Consider the following 21,433-nt stretch of genomic DNA (forward strand, 5'->3'; position numbering starts at 1 on the left):
TGTGTTCTCCTGCCCAACCCCTCTTGTAATTACTAGTGTATTACTGGTAGCAGAAATAACAGGTGGTTTGGGGGGAAAGTTGGGTGGGGCTTTTATGAGGCACCATGCTGTCAAGCTTGACATGTGGAAACTTTGCCCATCAGATGCAAAACTGAAGGAAACCAAATTGACTTTACTTATTTTGCTCTCTTGAGTCAGAGAGGGCCTGCCTTAGGCAAAATGATATGCACAGCAAAAAGATTGTTGATACCCAACATTTAGATGAGAAGAAAGGGAAGACTTGGGTGATTTATTTCTGGCTATGCACATCTGTGAAAGTTGCCTAAGTTTGTGGGCTGCGATGTCAGTCTTATTGTGCACAATAGTCCCTTTGCCATTCCCCTTTTCATGTCCCTTGAGGTTTGGGTCAGAGCAGGAACAGGGGGGATGGGAAAGTGAAACATGAGTCAGAAGTGGAGAAAGGCCAATGTGATGATTTAGCCCATAGAATTATAAGCATGTGCGTTTAAGCTGTTAAGCAGGAACAAGCCGGTGTGATTGGTGTCAGCAATTGAACTTGGGCCAACCTTAACCATCGTTTTTTCCATCAATGTTTCTGTTGATGCAGCAAACATGTGTTTGCACATGACTGAGTTTGGTGCCTAAAACATGTGGAAAGGACAGAAAAACTGTGGTCATTTCCTAGTTGCCGAGTGTAGTTGGACTGTGACTGGCAGAGCTTCTAGGGTACGTGGATGTGGTAATCATGTTTAGCAACCCAAATAATAAGCACTGAATCAAAAAAAAAAAAAATTTCAAAGAAGCTTTATATTCTGGCCCACAAGAGGTTGAAGCTGTCTCTGTAAATGAGGAAATAAAGAAGGCAAACCTGGAATAGGAACAACATTTTAAATCACTTTTAGTAGCCTTCAGTGTAAGTCCACAGCATCAACCAGTTCACTAAACTAAGGACTTTTCACATATATGTGACATCAGTTAGCAGACATTTGCACATCAGTTGTATCTCGCTGGTAAATTGCTTCTTTTCTTTTCATATCTGTACAATAAAATCTACATTAGGAAACAAAGACACCTTTTTTCCCAATTTTTGGAAGCAAACTCGAAACGTGTTACTAATTTAGTCCAGAGATGTGTACACAGAGGTGAGACTCCATCTATTTGGAAAACAGCTACAATAATTGTTGCGTCTAAAAACGTTGGCCTTTGGTTGTTGTCACTCATTGATTGTGGATAAATATGAATTTATAGCATCATCGTCACCTTTGACATTGACATAAGAGCCATAGCTGAAATATTACGTTTTAATTTTCAAGTTTTTTTATATATATTTTATTATTTTTATTATTAATTATTCTATATTAAAAATATTTAACCTCCCATATTGATTAATGATCTGAGACCTTTCAATTGGCTGAAAATCTAAATCTACATTTGTTTTAAACAATGAATAGATATAGAAAAAATGAATGAACTAATAAATAATATAAAAAGTTAGAGTTAGCAAAGGTGGATTCAAACAGTTTACATTATGACCAGTGTGATAATAAAGGATTCCAAGGAAGACACAGCTGATTCAATGCTTTTAATTTCAAAGTCGAACATTTATTTCCTCCGACTGAAATATTAGCGAGAACTCAGCACTGTATTTGTAAAATGTTGTTAAGTTACGGTGACTCAGTCAGAAGGAACTGTCTGTGTAAGTAGTAAAGCTTTAATAAAAGATAGACCCACCGTTGCTTCTGATTGGTTAATATTTCGTGGGGCCTTGTGGGATTTTTCAATCATCATAATTCCCATCAGCGAAACTTAATAAGACCCTTGCGAACAGTACACTTTAATGGTTAAAGAAATCAGCTAGAGACTGTGGAAAATCAAAGTAAATAAACGTATAAGTGAGCATTATATTGGCAACATTCAAGGATACGGCAACCGTCGCGCGTACATTGCATGTATCAACACAGTTTGTGATGGGCTGCGCATTGAGTGGTGAGGCATTGCCTCACCTGCCTACCATGACCACACACCCCTGACTTCTATGATACTAAGTTGTTAGCTTGAAAACCTGAAATCAATGAAAATGTGCTTAGGTTACTACTATTTGTAACCCAATGAGCGAATTTACCGAACTAGTTACTTACTGGCTTGGGAGAATCATTCATTTAAAAAATTACATAGGCGGTAGGGTTGTCACAAGAACCCATACTTCGGTACCTATTCGGTACCATAATGCAGAAAATATAACATTACCACTTTTTTTGGTACCGTGAGTACCAAAAACACGTTTTCTTGGTGGAACGAACAGGGACAGATCCTCTACCGTCTTCAAAACAATGGCTTCTGCTATTTCGAGTAAAAAACACGACTTCTTCTTTCCTTTCAAACTGCTACTTTCTGGGGTCGCCACAGCAAATCAACCTCCTCCATCTAACCCTGATCTCTGCATCCCCTTCTCTCACAAACAAACTTCATGTCCTCTTTTACTACATCCAAAAACCTATGTTTTGGTCTCCCTCTAGACCTCCTGCCTGGAAGTTCCAAACCAAGCATCTTCTACCAATATCCTCACTATCCCTCCTCTGTACATGACCATCTCATTCTGGCCTCTCTGACATTATCTCCAAAACATTTGCTGTTCCCCTGATTGACTCATTCCTGATTCTATCCACCTTTGCACTCCTAAAGGGAGAACCTCATCATCTTCATCTCTGCTACCTCCAGCTCTGCTTCCTGCCTTTTCGTCGGTGCCACTGTCTCTAGACCAACATCGCTGGTCTCGCCACCGTCTTGAATATCTTTCCTTTCCCCTACAAGGCCTCCCTCACTTCACATTTACTAATCTCTGCTACTTCATGGTTCACAGTGCAGTGAACTCCCTGAAGAATGGAGCAGTGGAACGGCGCTATCCTGTCCTTATCCCATCCTGTTCATTTTCAGACATAGGGTCTTTACAGCCCTTTTTCCAGGGTTCTTCTGTCAAATTTATCGATAATCCGGTGCCGTGTTGATTTTTTGCTCTGGCGGAAATCTCGCGATGAATTCAAGGTGCAAGATTGGAATCGCATTGCTTAATTTCACTATGATGTTGCGCCTACATCAGTCTCGCCTTAACAATACGTTGTTTACACTACGGGTCATGACAAAAGGAAGCGTTACTCGAAACCTTCAAATCAAAGGACAATCTCGTCAATCTTTGCGGGTCCTTCGGCAGACTCCTGCCGTAGAAGATGATCTGTCTGAAAAGCGCCAGAGGCGTGAGAGCAGCGATCGGGAGCAAGTCTGGGGAGCGAAGCCGAGGTGACGCTGATGACAGCCCGGGCAAAGGCAAGCGGCAGGCCGCCGACGCTGTCGATCCAAGCTTCCGGATCGGTGGAAAACAACAGTTCTGCCGCCCCTGTGACCGTCAACATGGCCGAGTTTGAGCGAGAAAAGGCGAAACGGAGATCGAGATTCTCGAGATACCATCACATATTTCAGCACTGAAAAGATTGTTTTGGGACAAAATAAAAATGGTTTATAAATTATTTATATTCTTTCAAACTTACTTTTAACAATGCCAATATCTTTTGATTAATTACTTTTTTAGATGTTTTTATTTATTCTTATACATTTCTTCTGCACCAAGAATGATAAGGAAGTGTATGTTGATAAGATAAGTTTAGAGAGGTTACAATTTTTTGTTTGATTTCAAGATCGACATCTCAGATATTTTTGTGTGGGTACCCAAGCTGAACCTCAATTTATATCTGAAATCCAAGGGCAGGGTATGAACTATTTCTCACTTCCTTTCTCTACCATGGGCATTCCAACCTTTAAAATTGTAATTTATGTAAAGCTAGAGAGGAAGGGTAAATTGTTGAAAAATATTTTTTATTTCAAAGTTCAGATTTTTGTTGTTGCACATTGTGTGCTGAGCTATGTTGCTATGTATCTATGTGAAAAATACTCAGGACCATGTTCCATTCAAATTGCTGTTGTTGCATGTTGAGAACTTTAAGTAAAACCATATCTGTATACAAGGAAAAACATACTCAGGACTTGACCATGTTGCATCCAGATTGTTCTTTAGTTGTTGCGTTAGTGGACTTGAGAATTTTCAAACTATATTTTTATTGAAGAACATAAATCCTACTCAATGATCATACAATCAATGTACAATCAAATGTAAAACATCTTTATACTCAACGTTATACTTGCTTCCAGATCCTTATTATTTTTGTGCAATTCCTGACATTGAGCATAATAAATTAATTTTGAAGTTGGAATGAAAGATTGAAGTTGAAGATTTTCCTTGTCTCTTCTTAAACTGTACTTTTAAAGCTAACTCCCAGGAAATGGCCTCCATTTGTCTTTCAAAAACAGGCAAAAAGCAAGAGCTCCATCCCTCCATCCTGTTCCATTTTTCTGGGAAGAAGCCTGCAGTAGTCACCTCTTTCATGCTCTCTTTAGTTTTCCTCATTCATTAGCTCATCTTCCTATTACCGTATTTTCCGCACTATTAGGCGCACCGGATTATAAGGCGCATAGAATAAAAGATACAGTCAATCGTTTGACTGGGGTTGCGTTAGGCATCCACTAGATAAAGCTGTGCTAAAGGGAACGTCAACAAAACAGTCAGATAAAGTCAAACTTTACTAAGCGTTCTGACAACTCTGTTCACTCCCATGGTAACGGTGTTCAAATGATGTTAAAAAGGCTTCAAGCAGCAGCGCGTGAGACTGTTGTGAGCAGCAGTGAAGTTGAGTGTGCGTATGACAAGGGAGCGCTCGTGTATGACATGTTGAGCGCAGCAGAGTGATTTTAAGTGTACAATAACCAGGACACACTCACTTAAAGTGGTAATCCTGCCCACGGCATGGAGGCTCAGTCGGCGCAGAGTCATGAAAGTGTTTGTAAACAAGTCACCCACCAGGTAATGTTCATATATAAGGCGCTCCGGATTAAAGGCTTTAAAGTGCGCCTTGTAGTGCGGAAAATACGGTACTTCTGTGGCACCTGTCAACACATTATCCCTCTATATCCTTAAACACCAGAACCTGCTGGACGTCTTAACCATCTATCTCTCTGTTTTGCCAACCTATATAGAAAAATCATCTCGCTTTGTAAAAGATTTTTCAGAAAAGCAGTGAGCAAAGTTAAAGTTAAATAAAGTGGATTACCAAATTGCTCATTGCAACTTAAAATACGAACTAGTGCATTTTTAAAAATTTTGGTTCGAAGTTGCTAAATTGCATGTATTGTATTGTATTTTCAGAATCAAATGGTTCAACTTGTCAAGGTTTAATTATTTGAAGGATTAGGATTAATTAGTGCAATTGAGCAATTATTTTCTGTTAAAAAAACAATGTTTAATCATTCATTCATTCACCCATTCATGTTCTGCCGCTTATTCCCTTATGAGGGTCGCTCATGGGTCGATTGGGATTCTTTCTTTTTTTTTTGACATCACGTTTATCTTTAGACTTAGATTGTGTCATCTTGCACTTTCTTTTTATTGCACGTTGTTTTATGAATCTATCGTTGGTGTTGCTGGAAGAACAATTACCCGAAGGAGATCTCCAGAGGGATCATAAAATTGATCTAATCTCTCAAATCTAATCTAATCTAATCCTAACACCCTGAACAAATCACCAGGTTGTCGCAGACTGAGACAAACCACCATTCGCACATGAACTACTTAAATATCTGTTTCTATAACAGTATTATAGATGCCTTAAAACAGTTGTTTTTTGATTCACAGATTTTGAATGTAACTGTAGTGGACAACATGCATGAAAGTCAACAGATCCTTGATGTACAAACTCTTTTATTTCACCTTCTATCTTCTCCAATTTATACAACAGTAAATTCAGGCTCATAAGTCCCATCACTGCGTAATCCTTGGCAAACAATAATGCAACAGTGAATATAAAGGACTGTTCAGTGACTAAGAAGAATTTATGGCTGTGCCCCACACACTGCTGACTCTGTCCCTCTGGGGTTGGGAAACTACAGACAAACGTCTAACCGTTTATATCACTCTTTTGCCTTTCCTTTCATGATGAGAAAAAGGGGAAAGGAGGTGGGAGGCGAATGTGGGTGATTGTATGAAGAGTCCTTTTAAAATAAACTGAACTGAACTGAACAGTGGGTTGGAGGGGGTGGAGGGGGTGTCAAAGGGTGACCCACTCTCCCTCACCTCTTCATTTTAATGATTAGCCAGTGACATCATCCCCACCCCTAAACAATTGTGTGTGTTTGTACGTGACAAATAATGTAAGAATAGTCCCATCAAAATACAGTACAAATGCTGTGAAATGGAAGATAGTTGATACCTACGAAAACACACACACATGCAAAGAATAATAGAACCATGAACCAGACCTTAAAAAGACCTTAATAGCTTTACCAGGTTTCCTGTAGCTGCTGTTTTGGGTCGGGATCAGTTTACATCTATGGCTGCTTATGCCATAACCACAGAGGGCCTGGTCTGCATTCTACTTTAACATCTTCTTCTTACTACGTTAGCTTTTTTACTGTTAATGCTTGACATTGTGATCCAAACCTATTGTTGTTAATTAAGATCTGCATTTGTTCTTGCTAAATGTTGATGGGCTCTTACTTATATATAGGTATGCTAATTCAACAAACACATACTTTACACAAAGTCACCCATTTAGGCACACGCTCACACTGATGGGAGTGGACGGATCTGGAGTGATCAGGGTTAGGTTTCTTGATCAGGGATACCATGAAATAAACAAGCTGGGATTCAACCGCTAACTTCTCAGTCACAAGTTAACCACCTCGGAGATATGCTACCCTAAATAATTGTGATGATCTATATTATATTTATTAGCTGAAATATTGTCTTGTTGCTAATCACACAACCACATTATCAAGTCCCTGGGGGGTTTTACCATCAAAAGAGGTTATAGAATTTTGATTATGAAAACATTTAAACAGCTAAAGAGCTGTGTGAAAATAATACAGTGTCTTTCCCCTCAGCCTGTTCTGAAAAAAGTATGTTTTTTGTTCAGCATATACATATCTATGTTCTGGGCTGAAATACGACAGCAATGTTGATTCAGACGATTAAAACTCATTGCTTTGTTCTCTTCAGTTACTTATTTAACACAGCCAACATTCTAAATACTTTTATGATCCTGTGGTGATTGATTTGTTCACTCCAGTTGGCCGTGAGACAAATAGAGCTCTGTTCTTAAACCCACTTTTTGTTTGTCCACCTTCATCATAGACCATCTTTACATGGCAACTGACAAAACAAAAGCCTTAGTCCAACTAAAATCAGCAGATTATTTTTATACAGCCACCAGTTATAGCTCTCCACTATTTCTATCTTAACCGCTCGGTTCTTTATGGGTTGACTGGAATGTGTGACGACAAGTCTCTTTTTTTGATTGTCCATACATCTCTTTGGGTAAAATATCTTGCCTTTGCTGGGGAGTTGCATTGCAGAGTGACAGTATTTGCTTAAAACTTAAAAATAAAACAATTCAGCCACTGTGTGCGCCAAGAAGTGTGGGAAACTAGGGGCGGCTGGTGAAAATTACTCTAGGTGAGGCCCTTTGATTTAAGTATTTGCCTATATCAATGAAATAAAGTCGAAACTAGTAGTACAATATTTCTTTCATGAAGAAATCAATACCTTGACAGCTAATGATGAATAATAATGTTAATCATGCTCCTTGTTTAGATAAAACACATTCTAATTATATTGTTACATACATAACACAGAATTAACTAAATTATTAAGACTTTAGGGAAACCAATTAATATAAATACAAAAGAGGTAAAAAATGGTGAACGGCAACAACTGAGCTAACCAAGTTATGACACAGTTTGAACGAGCATTGTTATGGATAGTACCCATAACTTTTGTTTCATCCATTCAGTTAGATTCTCTACTACTTCTTACTTATGCTACGACTCCAGAATTTGGATATCTGCCAATGCCGATAAAGTTCCAATTTCAAAGGCCTGAAATATATATATATTTTTTAATGCAGAGTAAGGCATGTTGCAGAAGCTGCCTTGTGCAGCATCAACAGCGAGCATCAACAACCAGTATAAGATTAAACTCCATCTGAAGGGAATTCAATCTGGAAATGCCAAATTACCGTGTAAATGTTTACATATTTTAAAGGGCAACTAATATGTTGATTAAAGTGTGTTTTAAATTTATCCTTGACCTATATTGTACTTATTAGTACTCTCTTTTAATTAAGATATTAACATTAGAAAATGTGCATAAGCCCTGTCCACTGAAAAATGTTTTTCTGGAGATGAAATCTGGTTTACCATAGCCACTCCAACTCTGCTGTGTTAGGTCAATTATTGAGGTTCATCAGTGTGTGTCATCAATCATGGAAGTCTCCACCTCCAAGGAACTTGTTGTATAAACAAAGCGGTGCATGATTAGTGCAACCCATTATTATGCTATGATGGACTTCACTCTCGTAACCTCTCATTTGCTGAGATTTTAGACTGGGTAGAACTTTATTATTTAACTTTAAAACAGAGCATTATCATGATGAGCGACTTACTGCGTCTTGGAGAGAAAGACTTGAGAGGAAGATTTAGTGAGTAAGTTAGAAGAATTCTTCTCCTTTTTTACATTCATTGCCCTTTAAGTAGTAGATATATTTTTCTTTTTCCGTTTTCTGCACTCTTGTTTGGGTGAAATAAGAAATTGTATACAAACACAGATACATTAATAAATGTATTTGTAATTAATGTATATACAAGGCCTATTCTGTTGTGTGATGTTTTGAAAGGTAATAATAGTTTGAAGGCTTGAGGTATATATTATATATTCATTATTCATCTATGATTATAACATTTTTCTGCTTAAATTTCAATAGGTAAATAAAGATGTGTTATTCATAATCTATGATGATTTTATTATATCATGTATCTTGTGTCAGTCATACTACAATGATCTATTACTTGCGTTCAGTGAAAAATGCAGTTTGAGATTGCAATTGGATTATTTCCCCAAATCACTAAATCCTAGTTAAAGACCAGAAAAGTCTTAAATATGTACTAATCCCACCCTAAAAAAATATTTGGTAAAATATTGCTACTTCTTTAATGATCTTTTTATTATTTTTCTTTAGCTTGCTTTAACACTGGGTCTCAGCAGCACATTTTGCGTAACTCTCGTTGAGTGAAATGACAATAAAAAACCCTGAATCCCTGGATACAATCCCTACTAACCAACATTCCAACAGTTGCTTTGAACAACGGTGAACCCTAACACACATACTGGCTGTACAGGCCCTGGCAATGGAGGAGTAACAACAAGACACAACTGGGACTTGCATGAAGAGGGGCACCAAAGAAACCCCCCTCTCTCATTCGGGAGAGTTAAGGGGGTTTGCAGAGTTCTGGCATTCAACGCTGACAGTATCTGGCAGGGCTCTGGGGACCCATGAGGACGAAGGAAGAACAAGGGGGGGCAAGCAGGCTTTCTGCATTTTTAAGCAGGCAGCCTGTGGAGCAAGTTTCTATAGAACAAAGAAGGACAAATCCACGAGAAGGAAAAATCTCCCAGACATGAAGTTTAAGTTTGGGTATGAAAGTAAACATACACGAATATAAGTGGCATGCATAGAAGCAGTGTGACACGGATGATGCTGTTTAGGATCTTCCAGCCTCATTCACTGCTGCCCCAGACTCCACAGAATGCGTCTAGAATGGATCAGCTTGTCCAGGGAGTCATCCGAACTAGGACCGCCACTGCCTGAATGACTGGGTCTAACAAAGCTTTGCATAGAGAAACATAAGACAACATCAAGCAAGGTGAAAGCACCCTCTTCCTCTCACACATCCATCAGAAACACATCACAATGGCTCCACCCAGACACAGTCAGCTTCTAGTAAGAATGGTTGACACTTGTGATGCAGCATCATCCTCCTCCTCATCATCACACATGCTTGGACACACGTTTCCCACGGGAGACCCCTCGAGCCTTCATGACTGCAGCCAGATATAAGCAGCATCTCTCCGTTAGCAAAGACGCACAACAGTTGTTCCTCCAGGACTGCTGTGTGTGTCATGGATCCGGGCAGCGGTGGTGAGGACGCAGACCCGGGGTGGGCCTGCTCTTAAAGACAGGGACTGCACGGGATCAGATCGATAATGCATGAATATATTGACAGATCCAATACAATACAATGCATTGATCCTTTAACCGAGAGAGAAAAGGGGGTTCTGGCTGCAGGGCGATGTACATGTGGTCCAGATCGCGGCCGCGAGCTCCGGACCCTCACCCGAGCCATGACAGTCGCGGGGAACCATGACTAGAATCGAGGTTTACACAAAACTACACATCGATGAAGAAGAAAAAAAAAACAAAGGTTTGGATCGCGGGGCCACCTCCCCTCGTAGTCTTAGAAAAAGAGGGAAAAACCCATCATCGCAGGGGTCGATCACACGCACGCACATGCACGTCTGCGGTTCTATAACTATCGCAAACACTCACCCCGCCATTCCGCGGTGGATCCGTGCGGAGGAAGCCCGTCAACCCGTGCTCACGGTCCACGGATAGAGAGCTCTCGGACTGGAGATGTTCACGGCCTACGGTTGGAGAGGCGCGCACCCCGGTGCACGGTGGCGCGCGGAGGGGGCGTGGGCACAGAGCTGCCCCCCGTACACTCGTCATCATACCTTCAGATGTTCACTCGTTATTTCTACAGTGTCGACACAGCCTCCTGAAGCACAGGTTGAATTATGACTGACATGTGTTTGAAAGCAAATCTCCAGGTGAAACAAAAGACAAAAAATGAGCTTTTTATGTCTCATTCATATGGTGTGTACAGCAGTGGCCCCCGAATCTTGGCCCCAATGTCAGACTATATTTTAGCAGATCTGCATTTAAAAGGGTTGGATAACCCAAAATTCAATACCCATTTTCTACTCACCCTAATGTCGACTACGCTTTGGGATTATATTCAGAGTAATCAGTTCCTTACTTTCAGATCTATTCATGGTCAGGCTCCTCCTTACATCACTGATCTGATCCAGCCTTACACCCCAGCTCGGGCTCTGAGGTCTGTGGATCAGAATCTACTGATGGTTCCACGCACACGGTTCAGGACCAGAGGAGAGAAATCTTTTCAGGCTGTTGCTCCTAAGCTTTGGAACGATCTTCCTCTCTCTTTGCGCTTGATGGAGTCTACTGACTCCTTCAAGAAACATCTTAAGACATTTTTATTTGTTCAGGCTTTTCCTTGATTTTCTGGAACTCCTGTTGTGTTATCAGTTTTATCTTGATCTTTAAAATATATAATTTATTGAATATTGTTTTGATTGTTTAAGCGCTTTGTGACCCTGGTCTGGAAAAGCGCTATATAAATAAGCGTGATTTGAATTAGAGAAAAAACATTCTGGAGTGAGTTAGATGAAGTGATGCAGAATCTCCCCAGAAGTGAGAGAGTGGTCATAGGTTCAGATTTCAATGGACATGTTTGTGCAGAAAATAGAGGTGATGAAGAAGTGATGCACAGGTTTAGTATCCAGGACAGGAACACAGAGGCACGGGTGGTGGTAAACTTGAAAGTGCAGGAGTATGTAAAGAGAAAGAAAAGGGGGGCATTGAGAAGAATGAAGAGAGCAGACAGGAGTACAGGGAGATGCTGCACAAGTTAAAGGTAAAGGAGGCAAAGGCAAAACAAAGGGTCTATGATGACTTGTATGCTAGGTTGGAAAGTAAGGAGGGAGAGATTTATTTATACAGGTTGGCAAAACAGAGAGATAAGGGTGGTAAAGATGTCCAGAATGTTCGGGTTATTAAGGATAGAGAGGGACATGTGTTGACATGTGCCACAGAAGAAATAGGAAGATGGAAAGAGTACTTTGAAGAGCTAATGAATGAGGAAAACGAAAGAGAGAATAGGGTAGAAGAGGTGACTAGTATGAACCATGAAGTAACAGATAATAGTAAAGGTGAAGTGAGGGAGGCATGAAGAGGATGAAGAATGGAAAGGCAGTTGGTCCTGATGATATACCTGTGGAGGTATGGAAGTGTCTAGGAGAGGAGGCAGTAGAGTTTCTGGTTAGACTATTTAACAATATCTTAAAGGAGGGGAGATGCCTGAGGAATGGGTAACAGGTGTGATGGTGTCCGTTTTTAAGGATAAGGGAGATGTTCAGAATTGCAGTCACTATAGAGGAATAAAGTTCATGAGCTTATGAAGTTAATGAAGTTATGGGAAAGATTAGTGGAAACTAGACTGAGGGCAGAAGTCAGCATTGTAAGCAACAGTATGGTTTCATGCCTAGAAAGAGTACTACAGATGCAGTATTTGGTTTAAGAACGTTGGTAGAGAAATACAGAGAAGGTCAGGGGAAGCTGCATTGTGCCTTTGTAGATCTGGAAAAAGCTGATGACAGAGTGCAGAGAGTAAGTAAGTAAGTAAGTAAGTAATATTTATTTATATAGCGCTTTTCCAGACCAGGGTCACAAAGCACTTTAACAATCAAAACAATACTCAAAAAAGTATATACTTTAAAGATCAAGATAATACTGAGAACAACACAGGAGTTCCAGAAAATCAAGGAAAAGCCTGAACAAATAGAAACGTCTTGAGATGTTTCTTAAAGGAGTCAGTAGACTCCATCAAGCGCAAAGAGAGAGGAAGATTGTTCCAAAGCTTAGGAGCAACAGCCTGAAAAGATTTCTCTCCTCTGGTCCTGAGCCGTGTGCGTGGAACCATAAGTAGATTCTGATCCACAGACCTCAGAGCCCGAGCTGGAGTGTAAGGCTGGATTAGATCAGTGATGTAAGGAGGAGCCTGATCATGAATAGCTCTGAAAGTAAGAACCAACATTTTAAAGTTGATCCTGAAAGAAACTGGAAGCCAGTGAAGAGTTTTAAGGATCGGAGAAATGTGAGTTCTTCTACTTGACCGGGTTAGAATTCTCACTGCAGAGTTCTGAATCAACTGCAGGCGAGACAACTCCTTCTTGTTAATACATGAAAATAAACTGTTACAATAGTCCAGACGAGAAGAAACAAACGCATGGATTACAAGCTCCAGATCATGTTCCGACAACATTTTCCTAAGTTTAGAGATTTTTCTCAGTTGAAGGAAACAGTTTCTGGTCAGTTTTCTGCAGTGTCGAACAAGAGACATGTCTTTATCAAATACAACACCCAGGTTTCTCAGGCTCAGTTTGACAGACTGACCTAAGTCAGCCAAGTACTGACTCAACCCTGGAACCTTATCATCAGGAGCAATCACCAGTGTTTCAGTTTTGTCCACATTTAGCTGTAGAGTGTTTTCACTCAGCCATTGTTTGATTTCTAACAAACAATTGACTAAGCTGTTCAGCCTTTGGGGCTCAGTTGGATCAAAAGAGCAGTAGAGCTGGATGTCATCAGCAAAAATGTGATAAGAAACATCAGGAAATCTCTGAATGATTTTACCGAGGGGAATCAAGTACAGCAAAAACAATAAAGGACCCAGAACAGAACCTTGAGGGACTCCACACAACAGATCGGCCGATTCAGACCTCATTTGATTGGCAGATACACTAAAACTGCGCCCAGAAAGGTAAGATGAGAACCATTCTAACTCAGACCCAGACAGTCCCACTTCATCCCTCAGTCTTCTCAGCAGTATCTGGTGATCAACTGTGTCAAAGGCTGAGGACAGATCCAAAAGAACCAGAACAGTCGATTTACCAGAGTCAGCCGACATCATGATGTCACTGGACACTTTCAATAAAGCTGTCTCCGTAGAGTGATGTTTACGGAAGCCAGACTGAAACTTCTCATGGATGTCGCTCTGATCCAGGAACAAAGACAGCTGCTCAGACACCACCTTCTCCAAGATCTTGGACAAGAAAGGGAGCTTAGAAATAGGCCTGAAATTACTGAGGTCAGTTGGGTCTAAGCCTGTTTTTTTGAGCAGAGGATCCACAATGGCATGTTTAAATGCATTGTGAAAAAACCCTGTGGAAAGGGAGAGGTTCAGAGGAACTATGGTACTATATGAGGAAATCTGGAGTAGCAGTGAAGTATATTAGACTGGTGCAGGACATGTATGCCAACTGTGAGACAGTGGTGAGGTGTGCTGTAGGTGTGACAGAGAAGTTCAAGGTGGAGGTGGGACTACATCAGGGTTCAGCTCTCAGTCCCTTCTTGTTTGCGGTGTTTATGGACAGACAGTTTGGGGTTTTCTCGGTTGACTTTAGGTTTCCATAACACCTTCACAAAAGCGCACATTTTTTAAGGTGAGGCTGGATGGTGGCTCACTTGACTGCAGTGTATTCCAAACACCTTATAAAATTCCTGTGTTCCTTACAATACCGACAATTAAGGTTAACAACGATTAATTGCTCTCTTTGGTTATGTATGCTCATGGCAAAATATAGAGAAGAGAACTAGTTTGTTCTTGGTTCTGTGGAAATTTGATTATGGACTGAATTAGTTAATTTTAAAATTGGTGAACTGAACTTTGAACTAGTTCACATAGAAAGAGATCTTTCCCAACACTTGCCAGGTGCAGATTTATCAACAGAAAAGATGGTTTAAATGTCATCAAGAGTTTTATTAACATCAGGTTTAGTTTAATCCATTTAAAATACAGGCCAGGGTGTTTCATTCTCAGGCCCGATCCTCAAGCGTTAAAAGTCGAGTTCTTTTATTGTCAAATATGCATGTATTAAGACATACAGCATAAATGAAATTGTGGTCCTCTCTGACCCACGATGCAACACATGAATACAGTTGAAAGAACTTAACAACAGACATAAAACACTTCAAACAATTAAAGACTTAAACAGACATTAATTAAGACATTTAATGCTGATGGCCTTGCTGGTGATGCGGTTGTTATAAATGTCCAGGAGGGGGGGGAGAGACACCAATGATCCTCTCAGCTGCTCTCATGATGCTCTGCAGCGTCTTGCGGCAGGAAACTGTGCAGGCGCCGTACCACACGATGATGCAGCTTGACAGGATGCTCTCTATGGTGCCTCTGTAGAAGGAGAGCATCATGGGTGGTGGGGCTCTGTAGACCATCTCATTGCTGTTGTTGATGAGACCCACCACAGTTGTGTCGTCCGCAAACTTGATGAGCCGGTTGGAGCTGGATGATGGGGTGAAGTCATGGGTCAGCAGAGTGAAGACGAGGGGGCTCAGCATACATCCTTGGGGGGGCCCTATGTTCAGTGTGATGGTGCTGGAGGTGTTACTGCTCACCCTCACTGTCTGTGGTCTCTCGGTCAAGAAGTCCAACAGCCAGTTGCACAGGGAGGTGTAGTAGCTGAAGGGTGACGACTTCTTCGGGACCGGGATGATGGTGGTGGCTTCGAGGCATTTGGGGACAACAGCTTGTCTCAGTGAGGAATTGAAGATATTGGTGTCAACATCTGTGAGCTCCTCGGCACTGTCTCTCAGGCCAGACCAGGAATGTTATCAGGATCCTGGGCTTTCCATGGGTTTGTGCGTCTGAGGCATCGCCTCACACTCTCTGGGGATAGCTATAGCACTTGGTCCTCAGGAGGTGGAGTTGTCTTCTGTGCCTGGGTGCTATTGGATGCCTCAAAGCGAGCAAAGAAGTCGTTCAGCTGGTTCAGCAGAGAGGTGGAGCTGTCGCAGGTCTGTGGAGGGGGCTTATAGTCCGTTATAGTCTGCATCCCTCGCCACAGGTTCCTGGTAAACATTGGCATCAACCACAGATTCTCTACATTTACACAGAACCATGAGATCTTTCTTTGAGGTTTAACATTTTTCCTTGATCATGTGAATGGCTTAGACATAGTTGTAAGTGGTAATAGTCACTGCTTCGTCCCCAGCTTAAGTGATCAAAGTTAACAAAACAATGATTTTTATCCAAACCCTCCCTAAACACCAGTTTACAAGTTCAGAGATTAAATGAACACAGCCTGAATTCAACAAGTTGGTTGTATTTATAATGAACAATCATCAAAATTGCAGATAAAATAGAGTTTGATGTGGATCTTGAGACCAAGTCCGCTACAAACTTCAACAACCAGGGGTTAACTGTGCAGTGAAGTTGTAGGTCTGCAGCCTTTCAGTCCACTGTAGAGGCTCAGTGACCTATTTGTGGCTAATAAAGATGTCAGGTCCTGATGAACCATGCAAAGATATAGAGGCTTTCCATACACTGGAGGTCAACATCATTGACGTGGACCTGCTCATCCGGCTGCTGTCGTCAAACAATGATCCTCTGTGGGGCAGCAAAATGTCCCTTTAGCATAAATTATTTAATAATTATTTAATAATTTAATAATTGAATTAATAATTAATTAATAATTAATTAATGCATGGCACGGTAGCGCAGTGGTTAGCACAGTCGCCTCACACGAGAAGGTTGCTGGCTCGATTCGAGGCTGAGGAAACCTAAAAAAAAAGGTGGTCTTCCAAGGTGCTGTCGCTGTGGACGAGAATAGCATATACATCGCATATTTAGGTCTAGTTAAACCGATGGCTGCTATAAATGAGCAAAAGAGGTCAAAAAACAATAAATTAAATATGTAAATATAACACAACATTGTCCATGTTGAAATCGTATCTTCAAACTACAACTGCAGAAGAAACAACTATCAAAAAGTAACTATTCTAATTATTGGTGACAAATAGTCCTCCCTCCCTTCCTTCAGTCTCTGGAAACACTAATAGGCTCCATGCAGAGTAATGTGAGCAAATGATCAATCCCCGCCCCAAAGCTGGACACTGCGGTTTTGAGGAAATACACACTGTCAGAGTCACTGCAAAGGACTCTTGTGGGACTTGTGTTCAGTCCTTCTAAGAGGAGTAGCTGTTTACTACATAACGCTCTTTAGAAGATCTTGAAGTGGTTTTCCGAGGTCAATGTGCCACACTCACTACAACTTCAGGTAAGTAAAGCTCAAGCGACTCATGATGATAGTTGAAGAGAATAACTTTTATTTTGTAACCAATATTCTTAAACCCACTGCAGCAATAGCGCCACCTCTTATTATAGTTAATCCTGTACTTTGTGCTGTACCTTAATGGAAACAAAAGCTCTCCATTGTAAAATATATTTTAGCAGAATTACCATGATGCCAAAACACACATAGAAATATTAGAGCAACTTTACTACCTTTGCGATTTTCAATACATTACATATTTCTCAAATTCACATACTGTTCCTTATTCCAGATCAAGCAGTAGAACAGCTGCGTTATTGATTATAGATTCACAGGCTCTCAGAAGGTTATCAGAAGAATGTCTTAGGCATTTTGTAGAAACAATTGAATTGTTTCATTGTACAATTGTTTTGAAATGATCCCTGCTCATTCAATGGATCGATAGAGAAATCATATGCGACAGCCTACAAAATAATCAGCTTTTTGAAATACTGCAAATAATATTGAAAAAATAAAATACCTTGTATGAAAACTACGCGAGAGGAATTAATCAAAAATATTTATATATATATATATATATATATATATATATATATATATATTTCATAACAGGAGTATAACAGCAGATAAATAAAAGCACTTCCTATTTCCAATCCGATGAAAATAATAAATAGTATATATAGAGAATTATAAAATAGGAGACAGGAAGGTCACAGGGCACCAGTACCAACCTTTGAACCAAATCTATAGAATTGGTTGTTTAATTTGAAGCAAACTTTTTGAGTCAATATACGGTTCCTAATTCCTATCACGAAAAGATAATGATTTCTGTGCATAATTTACTCAATGCCTTTTAGAAGTATGATGAGTCGTATGTAAATATGAGTTCCACAAAGGAACTTTTGAACAGAAACTTTCAACTACAACCAAAATGAAACACCTAATATACATGCTTAATTAGAGTGACCAGTAATATAGAAAAAAAACACTGACTTCTGTTTATAACAACTTATATTCACAGTTGTACCTCCTAACTGACACTGAATCCTTCTTTACCAAACTGGCATGTTAGTTTTTTTCTAAGACCTCTAAAGCTACAAGTGAACCTGATCATCAACACTCAAATGAAATAACATTGAAAAAATGACAACAACTTTTTGTCATACCTTTTTGTGTCGATTTAATTCATTAAAAGGCTTGTTAAAAATGTTCTGTGTTCAATGAATGATAAATATACAACAGTTATACATTAGTCAAATGTGTGGAATGTGAAAAGTACGAATCAAGTTGTATTCGTAGTGCTTTTAGTCTTTGTTAATCACATTTAGTAATTATGAATTTGTTTCCAAGAATAACATGTAGATTGTGCTATCATAATGTTGATGTAGACAGCCACAAAAAAAGGAATGTTTAAAAGTGTACAACTCATTCAGTGTTTGCCTGCATTTGGAGAAGAATAAGACTTTAAGAGCGAGGAGTGCACTAAGTTTTAAGCGTCAAGCAGATGAAAGACACATTCCTACTCTGCGTGTCGCTTGGTTCCTCAGACAGATTCCCAGCTGGGACCTGCTGCTGTTGCCTGGCAACAATATTGACATAGAAATAAAAAATGTTTAGAGAGCACAGGTCTAATTGTTGGCCTGTCAGATCTCTCTTGATGACATCTGTGGATGATGGTACTGAAACAGGTACTCTCACAGGCTGGACCCACACAAACAATACAGGTGTGAACTTAATGCCATGTGTGAATCTGCAGTGCAAATACCTACCCAACAATTCCTGCTAATTGCCTGCCTTCAGCGTAAAGACACTTTTACATTGTCTATTTTTCAGGTGTACATTTTTAAGTTTACAAGTTCCTCACCAAAATGTACTCATTGGTTGAAAACCTCTCTTATATATATATATATATATATTTCCAATGACGTCCTACATTGAGAAATGTCCACTTTCAATATATTCCTTGTTTTGCTGTCCACAGTTTTTCCACTAGCTGTGGATCAACTTGATGGTTCTGTTCTGTGTTTAACAGCTTTTTGGTTCATTAGTTTTTTGTTTTACTGCATTTGCTAAGGGGCATTGTGATATCTTGCAGGTGTGTTCCCATCTAGCTTGACCTTGCATGAGAGGTAAAACCATGACGACCAAATCCAAGACCAGTGTTATGTGTGGCAAGAATTCTTCCTCTCCCCTCATTTCTTCACTAGCCCGGAAGCGACTAGTCACTAAAGATGGACATTGCTCTCTTGAGCCTGCCATGTTTCCGTCTGGCCCTTTGTGCAGATCCTCAATTCAAGCCTGGCTACTCGCTCTGCAGGACCTGTGGGGTCTCTTGGTGGGTCTGCGCTGGAGATGGGTCCTACTTGCCTTTTGTGCATCCTTCCTGGCTCATTGGATGCTGTTTGCTGCCCTGTGGTATCTATTAGCTCACTTGAATGGAGATCTTGCCGTACAAGACCACGATGCTCCTCCACAGGGGCATATCATTTGTGTGAAGCATATCAACAGCTTCACCGCTGCCTTTTCCTTTTCCCTGGAGACTCAGCTGACCATTGGCTATGGCACCATGTTTCCCAGTGGGGACTGTCCAAGTGCAATCGTTTTGCTGGCAGTGCAGATGCTGCTTGGACTCATGCTGGAGGCCTTCATCACAGGTAAACCCACGTCTTATTTGTAGGTATATAAATGAATATCGTGATGATTTCAAACCTTCAATTATTATTAATGTAGAATGAATTTATAAGTAATTAGAAATAACTTAAATCAGACCTTACCCCTGACTCTAAAAGCATTTGCAGCATTGCGCAGAAAATAGAAGGCAAATCCACGGAAGAACTTGCATGAAAATCGCAGGCATTGAGCTCATGAGTTCAACTAAAATTGCATTGGTATATTCTCCACTACGTGTCACAGCTCTCTGTGATGGCGGTCTAGCTTTACTTATTCAAACATTTTATATATTTTTAATTCAGCAATCTTATAAATGCCAATGAAGCTTTTTTAAAAACATTGCTCCTGTGGCCATGTACCGTTATTAAAGCACAACAAAGAAAAATGTGATTCATTGAACTGATGATAAATTTGATCACTTTTTGGGTGATGTCAGAATGTGTTCTCGCGGTTTTGCTGTTTTTGGGTGATTTTTCACCCAATGTAACACAGGGAGCTTCAGGCCCTAATTATTTTAGTGTGAGTCGACAATTTGCTTTTGGAGTTATTCCGGATTTTTCTCCCAGACGGATACAAGAACATTTTGATTACCTACTGAATGGTTGTTACGATTATGGATACAAACTTAGTTTACAAACCAAGTTTAGATTGATCTGTCATTGAGAAGGTTCTACACAACCTTCACACATGCTCACACATCTTAATGGTTCCAAAATAAAAAGGAAAACTGAGTGCTGTTAAAAAAACTATATATACAATTTTGGACACATTTTGAGGGTTCATAAATCATATGATTAATCTATATTACAATAACAATTAAAATTAAGAAAGATAAATAAAGCAAGTAGATTTTATACGACCAGAAATCACAACTCTTTCCACTCTTAGTATTAAGAGAAAGTGATGAGAATTAGTGGTATCATTTTCAAACGTTTAGAGTTTCATAGAAGGTATGCATTGTGATTGAGTCTTTTAAAAGTAAAACTAATTTTCTGCTTATTTATCTTCAGGAGCATTTGTGGCCAAGATTGCACGTCCCCAGAAAAGAGCCGGAGTGATCCACTTCAGTCCTCAAGCATTAGTAGGTCCACATCAGGGTCAGATGTGCCTCACGCTTCGGGTGGCAAACATGGTGAATCGTCCTCTCGTGGATGTAAAGATGAGTGCCCTTTTATACGAGGAGCACGATGATCAAGCTCTGCATCAGACGGCTTTGGACTTCTACCTTGACACCGTAGGACAACATCCCTGCCCATTCTTCATTTTTCCACTTACTTTTTATCATCGCCTGGAACGCCAAAGCCCACTTTTTCCAGCTCTCTGTGAGGGTACATCCAACCACTTTGAATTGGTGGTGTTCCTGTCAGCTTTGCAAGAGGGTACTGGAGACACTTGTCAGAAGAGGACCTCATATATACGACAGGAAATCCAGTTTGACCGACGCTTCGTGCCTGCCCTAGAGTTGGATGATTGTGGAAGGTACAAAGTGACCAGCAATTACTTTGGAACTATCCACTGCAAAGAATCTTTGGATAAAGAAAGCATCGTGCAGATCAATGGAGATGGCAGCGAGAGGTTGGAGTAAGCTGTAGTTGAGCTTTTAATTGGACAAAGAGTTTCTTTTGATGGCAAGGAAGCTATTTTTTTTGTTAACTTGGTAAATGTGTATTATAATCTCAAGTAGTTCTTTTTCAGATATTTTCTGTGACATTGTTTTGTTTTTTAGCATTTTAAGTATACACTGCAAGAGTTTGTTCTTAGTTCTATAGTTTTGATTTTGGACTGGTGTGGTTCTTTAAACCATTGTCTCTAATCAAAACCCTTTTGATCACATTTGTAATAATTGTTTTCTTGTTGCTTCTGCATCTGGAGCAGCAATGATGTGGTAAACAGAAAGAT

General features: G+C 40.0%; 1 protein-coding gene across 1 annotated transcript; it reads left to right on the plus strand.

Annotated features, from left to right (window-relative positions):
- The first annotated feature begins 16,790 nt into the window (after positions 1–16,790).
- kcnj13 (potassium inwardly rectifying channel subfamily J member 13) lies at positions 16,791–21,119 on the plus strand. Its single transcript, XM_087795752.1, has 3 exons — positions 16,791–16,870; positions 18,960–19,518; positions 20,545–21,119. Exons 2-3 carry the CDS (start codon positions 18,987–18,989, stop codon positions 21,117–21,119), a joined length of 1,107 nt encoding a protein of 368 aa, XP_087651878.1. The 5' UTR covers positions 16,791–16,870; positions 18,960–18,986.
- The last annotated feature ends 314 nt before the right edge of the window (positions 21,120–21,433 follow it).

This window comes from Callionymus lyra, chromosome 7 (genome assembly GCF_982586985.1).
Source record: "Callionymus lyra chromosome 7, fCalLyr1.hap1.1, whole genome shotgun sequence".
Taxonomy (NCBI): Eukaryota; Metazoa; Chordata; class Actinopteri; order Syngnathiformes; family Callionymidae; genus Callionymus; species Callionymus lyra.